The sequence below is a fragment of the Mandrillus leucophaeus genome, unplaced genomic scaffold (genome assembly GCF_000951045.1).
Source record: "Mandrillus leucophaeus isolate KB7577 unplaced genomic scaffold, Mleu.le_1.0 Scaffold17, whole genome shotgun sequence".
Lineage (NCBI taxonomy): Eukaryota > Metazoa > Chordata > Mammalia > Primates > Cercopithecidae > Mandrillus > Mandrillus leucophaeus.
The window spans coordinates 4,474,300-4,484,947 of NW_012101698.1; the positions used below are offsets into that span (position 1 = coordinate 4,474,300).

The 10,648-nt window shown below is 48.9% G+C and overlaps 1 protein-coding gene across 4 annotated transcripts in view; it reads right to left on the reverse strand.

Annotated features, from left to right (window-relative positions):
• Positions 1–1,938: 1,938 nt before the first annotated feature.
• CALB2 (calbindin 2) overlaps positions 1,939–10,648 on the reverse strand; it is a 32,370-nt gene continuing 23,660 nt past the window's right edge. The window contains exons 5-11 of one of the 4 annotated variants that reach the window (XM_011976756.1): positions 10,043–10,099; positions 9,349–9,426; positions 8,767–8,822; positions 8,412–8,451; positions 7,348–7,401; positions 6,533–6,604; positions 1,939–2,630 (exon numbers count right to left, since the gene is read on the reverse strand). In XM_011976756.1, the coding sequence (XP_011832146.1) occupies positions 2,514–2,630; positions 6,533–6,604; positions 7,348–7,401; positions 8,412–8,451; positions 8,767–8,822; positions 9,349–9,426; positions 10,043–10,099 (474 nt within the window). In that variant the 3' untranslated portion in view covers positions 1,939–2,513. Of the gene's footprint in view, positions 2,631–6,532; positions 6,605–7,336; positions 7,402–8,411; positions 8,452–8,766; positions 8,823–9,348; positions 9,427–10,042; positions 10,100–10,648 lie in introns of all 4 variants that reach the window. The other 3 variants (XM_011976758.1, XM_011976757.1, XM_011976759.1) reach the window with 3 other exon arrangements.

The following is a 10,648-nucleotide window of genomic DNA, read 5'->3' on the forward strand; positions in this document are numbered from 1 at the left end:
AAACAGGGTCTCACTCTGTCACCCAGGCTGAGTACAATGGCGTGATCTTGGCTCACTGCAGCGCCTCGACCTCCCAGGTCAAGCAATCCTCCCACTCTCAGCCTCCCGAGTAGCTGGGAGCACATTTGCATGCCATCATGCCCAGCTGATTTTTTGTATATTTTGTAGAGATGGGGCTTCACTGTGTTGCCCAGGCTGTTCTCGAACTCCTGAGCTCAAGCCCTCCACCTGCCTTGGTCTCCCAAAGTGCTGGGATTACAGATGTGAGCCACTTTGACCAACTGAGAATTTTTAAAACTACAAATATACAATTAAGAGCATACATCAAGATTAAGAAGACCTCTAGGATGACCTGGAAGGAGTTCCTCATCTCCTGTGGTCCAAGGGCAGATATGGCTGAACTGACAAGGGCTGCAAGTTTGCAGAGGCAAAGCTCCTACCCCAAGGTAAGGATGCCAGTGGGGGAAGCGTGGGGCCCTGAGACATGAGGGAGGCAAATAAATTTGAGTCCCTAATTTCCCCTGACCCCATCCCCTAATGTCTTTGAGCCTTAGTTTCTTTATCTGAAAATAGTATCCATCTTGTAGGACTGTTGTGGGATTAAATGAGGTAGTGTTGTTAAAATATGTCTTGTAGACAATCAATATGTGACAGCATGAAAAAAAATCAGTCATCTCTCTATTCTAGGATCTAAGAGCTCTGTGAACCCAAGCTGGCCCTACACCAAGAGGCATGGGATCGGGTGTTGGGTAACTTGCACTTCGAGGAGGAGAAGTTAAGTTCTGGTGGTCTAGAGCTTCTGGCTGGAGGTCCTTCCTGCTTGGTGGAAATCACCTAGCCCCAGTGGTAGTTACCCCATTGGTATAAAGTGGATCCAATCTGCTGGAGTCATACCCTGGCTCTGCCCCAACTGGCCAGGGTTCGTTACTAAACCTTTTTATTTATGTATTGACTTACTTATCTATTTTTTTAAATTACTTTTTGAGACAGAGTCTCAGTCTGTTGCCCAGGCTGCAGGGCAGTGGTGCAATCTTGGCTCACTGCAACCTCTGCCTCCCAGGTTCAAGTGATTCTCATGCCTCAGCCTCTCAAGTAGCTGGGATTACAGGTGTGCACCACCACATCTGGCTAATTTTTTTTTTTTTTCTTTTGATACAGAGTCTCACTCTGTTGCCCAGGCTGGAGCGCAGTGGCATGATCTCGGCTCGCTGCAAGCTCCGCCTCCCGGGTTCACGCTATTCTCCTGCCTCAGCCTCATGAGTAGCTGGGACTACAGGCACCTGCCACCACGCCCGGCTAATTTTTTGTATTTTTAGTAGAGACGGGGTTTCACTGTGTTAGCCAGGATGGTCTCCATCGCCTGACCTTGTGATCCACCCGCCTCAGCCTCCCAAAGTGCTGGGATTACAGGTGTGAGCCACCACACCCGGCCTAATTTTTGTATTTTTAGTAGAGATGGAGATTCACCATGTTGGCCAAACTGGTCTTGAACTCTAGACCTCAGGTGATTCGCCCACCTTGGCCGCCCAAAGTGTTGGGATTACAGGCATGAACCACCACGCCAGGCCCAAAACCTTTTTAATCTTCAGTTTTCTTGCCTGGACAGTGGAGACAATCACAGCACCTCTCTCAAAGGATTAAGAAAGATACTCCAGGTCAACTGTTGAGCACAATACTAATACCACCCGTAGTAAGACTTCCATGAACTTGTAAGCTATGTTATAATCTCAGAGATACAGAAACAAACATGAAACAAAGAAGTGACTCAGGTTGGTGAAGAGACAGGCAATGAATGGTGAGTGAAAGCCCTAGAGTCTTGAGGGTCCTATGCCCCACTTAGGTGGGTCCCATTACCCTCCTCCACCCATGTGAGAATAGGCCCTCCCTTTGTCAAGCAGAGCTGCTAGCTGCAGAGAGAAGCTGACCACGAGACAGGACTGGGTAAGCTTCCACAGCAGAACCTTTCCATTTTATTGTCTGTAAACTCTTCTTTGGTAAACAAGAAACCCAAAGAGAAAAGGAGCACGCCAAGTAAAAAGGCAAGGAAAGGGCGGGTGCCCTCCACACACAGGCGTTCTGAGAGGACAGCTACACCATTAGCAAGGTGGCGGATGGAACCTGGAAGTTTGGGGTGGGTGGTGGCATGGGGGACTGGCAGAGAGGAGCGAGAGGGAAGAGTCCACTCTGTTGGACATAGAAGCCTAAATCATACAGCGAGGGAGCTCATGCATCACAGCGAAGAGAATTAGGGATCCTCCACCCATGCCCCCATCACCTTCCGTGTGTGTGATCCACTGAGGCAGAGTAGTCTGCCTGGGCAGAGGTGGGTGCAGGGGGCTCAGGACGGCCCCCCAGCGGCCCATCCTCCATCTCTCCTTTCCTGCTCTGCAGGCAGGTGTGTGCAGGCTGCAGGGGTGGGGGTGGGGCGCTCATGGTCTCTGGGTCTGGGTAGAGGCATCAGGGCAGCAGGAGCAGGGTTTGGGGGAGGTGGAGAAGCAGCCCCCATCCCCACTTTACATGGGGGGCTCGCTGCAGAGCACAATCTCCAGGTCCTTGCGGTAGAGCTTCCCTGCCTCTGCCAAGGACATGACGCTCTTTCTGTAGTTGGTGAGCTGTTGAATATTCATTTCCTAGGAGATACAGGGAGAGGGTAAGAGCAGGTTCAGGGGATGGCCCTGACCCAAGGAGCCCACATCCACATTCACAAACGCCCGCAACTTTCCCTCATCTCATCCCAGGATAAGTGGCTTAGATGAATGCAAAGCACAGATTTTGGAGTCAGACAGACGGAGGTTAAAGCCTCTTGTTCACTAACTGGCTGCACTGCTTTGGGGAAGGTAGTCAGCCTTCCTGAGACTCAGCTGCCTCACCTGTAAAATGGGTACACTAAAAGTTCATGCCTCATTGAGGTGTTGCGATGATAATATGAGGGAATGAATATAAGCCACATCAGCAAGCACTTGAAAAATAAAAGGTAGTTATTGTGACAGTCATGATCTACGTATAACTTGTATATATTCCTCGACCTCATTGAGCCTTTGTTAACTCAAAGCCAGTCTGGCTCCCTGCTGGTGATGAAGAGAATGCCAGGAAAGCTCCCTGGTCTTGCCTTCCAGCCTCCTGGAGTACTCTTTCCTAAGTCTCATCTATTTCAGCAAGGAATTCTTTTTTTTTTTTTTTTTTTTTTTGAGACTGAGTCTTCCTCTGTAGCCCAGACTGGAGCGAAGTGACGCGATCTTGGCTCACTGCAACCTCTGCCTCCCAGGTTCAAGAGATTCTCCTGCCTCAGCCTCCCGAGTAGCTGGGATTACAGGCACCTGCCACCATGCCCAGCTAATGTTTCCATTTTCTTTTCTTTTCTTTTCTTTTTTTTTTTTTTTTTTTTTTTTTTTTTTTAGTAGAGATGAGGTTTCGCCATGTTGGCCAGGCTAGTTTCGAACTCCTGACCTCGGGAGATCCTCCCGCCTCCACCTCCCAAAGTGCTGTGATTACAGGTGTGAACCACTGCACCCAGCCACTATTTAAGCAACAAATTCTAAATCCCAGCTTCTCCAACAATAAAGCTTGCTAGCCTCCTTCTTGTTCACTGGCTTCTTGTGGTGTTTAGTGGCCAATGAGACAGGTGAGCCATGAACATATGCCCATTGTCTCATATAAATGGAGACCCATATTAAATACCAACACCTGATATACCTGATGTTAAATCCATGCTTTACAATCATTGCTTCGGATACAAATAACCAATGGGTCTGAAATATAGCAAGGTCATCATCAACACTGGAAAATCACGTAAACAACCTTTTCTTTCTTTCCTTCTTTACTTCTTCTCCTCCCCCACTCCGTCCCTTTTTATTTACTTATTTTTTTTTAATTTTTTTTTCAGACAAGGTCTTCCTGTTGTCACCCAGGCTGGAATGCAATGCTGTGATCACAGCTCACCACATCCTTGACTTCCTGGGCTCAAGCGATCCTTTTGCCTCAGCCTCCCAAGCAGCTAGGACTATAGGTGGGTGCCACTACACCCAGTTCTTCTTACTTTTATTCTTTTGTACTGAAAATGTTGGCAGATACTTAATTTTTTTTCCCTTCTAGGCTGATGGGTCATTATCTCCATCCTGCTAATAAGAAAAGTGAGGTACAGTCATGCTCATGAATATCTGTAATCTAATCATGAGCCCTGAAGTCTAATGATTCACTGTGCACTATTCTGTCACCTCTTTCTCAGGGCTTGAAGGCCAGTCTTTTTTTCCCATTGTGCCAGGACTTCTGTTTTTATGCCATTAATTTCTGGTTTGGTGCCATGAAAACCCGAGGGCACTTTGCAAGCATGTCTAGCTTTGAGAGGCATTTTCCCTAAGTTGTGATGTTCTTGGAAATGTCACATAACACTGGTATGCACCTGAGATATCTGCCACTTAATCAGGAGCCAAGGAAGGGACCTCATCTATCAACCCCAAGCTTGGGACAACTTCCACAGTGAACTGTGGCAGCGAGAGACTTAGCAGCATGGCGGGAGGGGTTGCTTTCCTTCCTATAAGTTTCACTTAAACCTGGGGAAGGCTCTAGCAAGTTGCCACGGCCTCAGGAGTGCTAAGAACTACTGAAGTTCAATCCCATCAGCTTGTCCCCTCCAGGTGCCTCAAACATTAATCTGCTCAGAAACGCTTATCACACTCCATGCAGGCACCATCCAAATGGAATGCCTGCATCTATGTGGGTTTACAAAAAATGGCCCTTCCATTCCAGCACAGGTGCTGTGATTTAGAGTCATGCAGCTCTCTGTTTCTACTCATTCCTCAGGCGCCAAATCTGAAACTTGGTACAGGTGGAAGGCTCTCAGGTAAATAGCTTTGTTAATATTCTTGCTCTCTGACCCTCAGAGTGGCTTCTGAATCCCAACAGCAGAATCTTTTGTTTCCACACCTGGAGTCAAGCTGTGCAGCACCACAAGCTGCCCTTTGTGTGAACCAAGGAAGAGCTTAGTGAGTTGATGACCAGGAAATTCAGGTCACTCTGAGATTTAATGCATGTCTTCAGGGTTTATCCACCTCACGTATAAGGCAGAGTCTCATGAAGACAAACTACGCCTCATTCATACAATTACACGTAAAGATATTTTCCACTATGGTGCCCAACATTCCTTGGATACATCAGGGCACACACATAATTTTCTCCTAGAATTTAGTGCCAAGAAAAAGGTTTGCCGAGTTCAAACACCTGGTGAGTACTTCCTTCTTCCCGGGAAGTATTTGCTTCCTTATCATTTATTTTCTGCCTCTTTCAAGAGTAATTGTAGGTAACATTTAAATAAAAAAGATGAAACAAATGAAGGATGATATTTAAGACAAAGAGATCAGAAAGCACTTGGAAAGAGAAATAAACAGACTCAGAGGCTGCAGATAATTTTTTCCTGAAATTGAGCATTAAATTTAGCTCTTGCTTGTCAGCCAAGGTGGTGAGACAACTCAAGTAATTGTGGAGCTTTCATTATCTAATTAAAGAAAGCAGCAAAACCATTTGCTCAGAGAAAGACATTTTCCGGGTGGTGAAGGAAGACAGGTGCAAAGTTTTGGCTCCTGGCTGCTGTTCCACCTGACTCCTCCACCCAGGGACCAAACTGAGCCCATTGGGAGGGTCTCCCAGGGTATTCCCAGGAGGCAACATCGGGCAAAATAATGGAGTTCACTTCTTTGCCTTTTCTTTGAGAGGAACAAACTCTTCAGTGGCTCCTTTTAACCCCTCCCCCAGCTCCTGATTCTGCAGTTCATCAATCCAGACTAGCCCTTCCCCTCTCACTGGCCCCTGTCTTCCAAAATCTCTCTCTCGGTGGAAAGTGTTTTTTTGGTTGGCAATCAGGCTAACACTTTCACACATCAACACTGTCATGGCCTCACAGCAGCATCCCCCACAACAGTCAGCAGATGGGTGCAACCCAAGTGTCCACAGAGGAGAATGGGTAAACAAAATGTGGTATATTTATACGATGCAGCATTATTCAGCTTTAAAAAGGAAGGGAATTCTGACACATGCCACAACATGGATCAGCCTGCAAGGACATTATGCAAAGTGAAATAGGCACAGAAAGATTATATGATTTTCTTTACATGAGGTACCTAGAGCAGTCAAATTTACAGAGGCAGAAAGTAGAGTGGTTGGCAGGAGATGGGGGACAGGGGAATGAAGAGTTATTTTTTAATGGGTACAGGTTTTGGCGTTACAGGATGAGAAGGTGGCCATGCATGTGCAATATTATGAATGTGTTCAATGCCACTGGACTGTACACTAAAAATGTGAAGATGGTAAGCTTTCTGTCCTGTGTTTTTTGCTGCAATTAAATTTTAAAGAGAAACATCAATTAATCAACCAACCAGAAATTTAAAAACCTAAAGCAAACCCACAGAATGGCTATTGCCTTGCTGTGGCAGATCAGAGGGGAGCAGAGAGCAGAACCAGGCACCTCTCCCCTCTTCTCCCGCAGAAGCCTCTTCCGTGCCCTGGGGACGGTGGCCAGGCCTCAGGCCCAGCTGCTCACCTTTTTGTTTTTCTCATACAGATCCTTCAAAAGGGCATCCAGCTCATGCTCGTCAATGTAGCCGCTTCCGTCCTGGGGATGGGAGCACAGTCAACCCAGAGTTCTAAAGCCTGAGCCCCTGCTGTCCCGACCCATTGCAGGGATGTCTAAGAGTCTAGCCTCTCCATTGCTCTGTGCAAAACGGGGTGTTCAGATCGTGTAACGACAAAATAATGAGTCCCTTCTGCCTTGACCAGTCATGGCAGGAAGGTGGCAGTGGACGCAAGCTTTGGGTAGCCTTTCATTGTGGTGCTTTTCATCTGCATTGAAAATATAAGTGCGGTTCAAGAAGCATGTGGTTAACTCCCTGAGTCCGGGGGCTGTTTAAAGTTTACCTCCAATACTTTGGTTATGAAGAAGACCACTGGAGTCATGTGGGCAGGGGACAGCCAAGGAAGGGGTGGGTATGGAGGTCATCCAACTTCCAACTTCCCAGAGAAAGACCTGGCCCTGGGCAGAATTGTGATCTGGCACCAGGGCAGTTTTGAGCGTCTCTTCCCTTTGGCTCCTGACAGCGTGGTAACACCCTAGGTCTAAGCACAGTCCTCTTCTCCCAACGATCCTTGGCTGCATTCTGCAGAAACCAACCCCTTGGGCTCCATAGGCCACCGGTGGAGAATGACATTTGCCTTCTAATACAGCAGAAGATGCGGCAGGAAGAAACCACACGGCCCAGGCCGCCCCTGGAAAGCTATGTCTTCCCATGGATGCAGGTGAGCCCTCTGGCCAGGCTGAGGGGCTTATGAATTTCCCTCCCATGCCGACTACCCCCTTACCTTGTCGTAAAACGTGAAGATCGCATTAAACTCCTCTGAGGTCAGCTTCATGCCCTGCAAGAACCAGGGTATTAAAGACAGAAGCAGAAGTGCAGTGGTGTGTGTGTTGATGTGTGTGGTGTGTGTGTCGTGTGTGTGGTATGGTGTGTGTGTAGTGTTTGTGGTGTGCGTGTGGTCTGTGTATATGTGTGATGTGTGGTGTGTGATGTGTGGTGTGGTGTCTGTGATTGTGTGGTGTGTGTCTGTGGTGTGTGTGATGTGTGTGTGGTGTGTGTGTTGTGTGGTGTGTGTGTTTGTAATGTGTGTGGCGTGTATGTGGTGTGTGGTCTCTGTGTGGTGTGTGCATGAGGTGTTTGTGTATGTGTGTGGTGTGTAATGTGTGTGTGTGTGTGGTGTGTGGTCTGTGTGTTGTGTGTATGTGGTACATGGTCTGTGTGTGTGGTGTGTGGTCTGTGTGTGTTGTGTGTGTGATGTGTATGTGGTATGTGTGGTAAGTGGTCTGTGTGTGTTGTGTGTGTAGTATGTGGTGTGTGTGGTATGTGGTCTCTGTGTGATGTGTGCGTGAGGTGTCTGTATATGTGTGTGCTGTGTGGTCTGTGTGTGTTGTGTATGTGTTGTGTGGTCTGGGTGTTGTGTGTGTGTCATATATGGTCTGTGTGTGGTGTGTGTGTGGTGTGTGGTCTCTGTGTGCTGTGTGATGTGTCTGTGTGTGTGGTGTGTGTGGTGTGTGCTGTGATGTGTGTTGTATCGGTGTGGTGTGTGGTGTGTGGTCTCTGTGTGGTGTGTGTGTGATGTCTCTGTGTATGTGTGTGGTGTGTGTGTGTGATGTGTATGTTGTGTGTGTGGTCTGCGTGTGTGTGGTCTGTTGTGTGTTGTGTGTGGTGTGTTTTGTGTGTGTGTGGTGTGTAGTCTGTGTGTGTGATCTGTGTGTGTTGTATGTGTGGTGTGTTTTGTGTGTGTGTGGTGTGTGTAGTGTGTAGTGTGTGGTGCATTGGGGGAAGGAGGGTGCAGGGCCAGGCTCAGAGGGATGAGGGAAGGGGGAAGGAAGGAAAGCAAAGTTTTACCTGAAATTTAAGCAGGAAGTTTTCCTGGACAGGCAAGAGTCTGGGGAGAAAATGTTAGAGCAGAGGTGAGGAGACTGCACAGGCAAGGGCAAGCGGGAGAGGGGAAGGCAGAGGCAGTGCCTGCAGTTACAGAAATGATTTCTGAGCACTTCATACATAATAAGGAATCAGGGGGAAGGTCAAAAATGAGGGAGACAGACAAGGTGAGGTGTCGACGGTCACAATTCTATCTCGCTTTGTCTTGAGCTTCTTGACACCCGCACCTGTCACTTTCCCACCAATGGATCTCAGCGATGGATCATAGCACAGGAATGACCTGCGGGAGTCAGTATCACCCCGGGGGTGAGGTGCTTACCGGGACATCTCTGAGAGGCCCAATTTGCCATCCCCGTTCAAGTCAAACATCCGTAGCTGTTGGGGACAGAAAGAGGTGCCTGGGTTATTTGCTGTGAATTTCTCTGACCTGACATCCCCTTCTACTGGAGAGGACAGCAAGGAGGACAGGTAGCACGTGCTCATGCTTCCTCTGAGGTCCCTGGGGGCCAAGGACCAACATGGCCTAACTCAGTCACGGGGGTCCCATGGGGGGATCACAGGGACCCGTTCACTGCTCATCTTTCCCCTCCTCAGGGACAGGGGCCGCTGGGGCACAGCAGGCCGGCACTAAAGGCCCACTCTCTCCAAGATCATCCTCTCCTGGAGCTGCAGAGGTTGCCATGGAGACAGACGCTCACATTGGCCCATGAGTCAGCTCACACCCAGGACCTCAAAGGGTATGTGAAGCCACGAACTAGCATCCCTTTTTGCCAGCTGCCACTGTGAATCACTTCCCCTGGGCCTGAAGAATCTTCAAACAGAGACCCTGCACACCAGAGCCCCAGTGGCTTGGGGCCCAAGTCCTGCACCCTGGGGGAGAGGGACACTTCTGTCCACTCACTATGGTTTGGGTGTATTCCTGGAGCTTGGGCTCGTCGTACGGCCGGTTTGCCTTCTTCAGCAGGTCTGACAGGAATCCCTGCAACACAAAAGGTCTCTTTAGTCCTCCTGACTCATGCATTCAGTCCCTCATTCATTTCCTTACTTGCTCATTCAGACAGTCTCTCAATGTGTGTGTGTGTGTGTGTGTGTGTGTGTGTGGGTGTGTGTGTTTTCAGGTCTACCAGTTCTATGACTCAGGGCCCTCATAATTCTTAACTCTTGGGGAGTGACTTCAAAGGCTTTACTAGCTGGTGGTGCAACCCTGCCCCACAGAATAGGCGCTAGAGATTGGCTCTGCCTCCTCGGAGCCCAGTATATGGAGCTAAGCAGTGCCTGGGGAATCACTGGGTGATAGTCAGAGGAATTTGGCAGTGGACGTAGGAGCCAGAGGCCAATCTTCTGGAATTGCCTGGAGGACACCTGTTCCGAGCACGGAGGTGCAGAAGAGCTGGGTTTGGTTGAACTCTACAGCCTGGCGGCTCTATGTTACCGATTTCCCGACTTCTCTGAACAAGTTCAACAATTCAGTGCCAGGTCTGAGTATTCCTAAGCAGCCCGCAAACCCATGCCCCTCATCCAACATCTCCTCCCTCCCCAGGTACCTTAAGCCCACCGCCACTCTGGCCTCCCACCCTCCCCAAGGCCCATCCTACCTTGAGCTCATTGGCTTCGATGTAGCCACTCCTGTCTGTGTCGTACTTCCGCCAAGCCTGCAACAATGGGAATGTCAAACTCCTTGCAAAGACGTATCAAAATCTACCTGCCTGCCTTCCATTCCCCTTTAATGGGCCAGCCAGGGTCTTGATCTTCAAGAATATCGGAAGGGGACGGAGACATGGAGATGATGTAGCCCAGACCCTTGAAGGTCACAGAGAAGGAAATGAGGGGAAGTATCTTGACGGTGATCTCATGAGCGCCTGAGCCAGAACCACGCGGCTAAGCTGTTTCCAAATTCCTGACCATAGAAAGTGGGATGTAATCAATGCTTGTTGCTTCAGGCTGCTAAGTTTTAGGGGTAGTTTATTACACAGCAATAAGTAACTCATTCAATGGTCCTGTATACAACTGCTGTGACATCCCTGCCTTTTACCAAGTCATCTGGTGGAGACGAGGGAGAGCCACAGGAGGGGCAGTGGTGCAGGGGAGGGGACTGCCCACATCTGTGGCAAAGATGCCTGGAGAACCATGTTCCCCTAAATCTTTGGTCTGTTTGGCGCCACATATTACTAAGATTTTTTCCCCTCCCTCCCTCCCTCCCT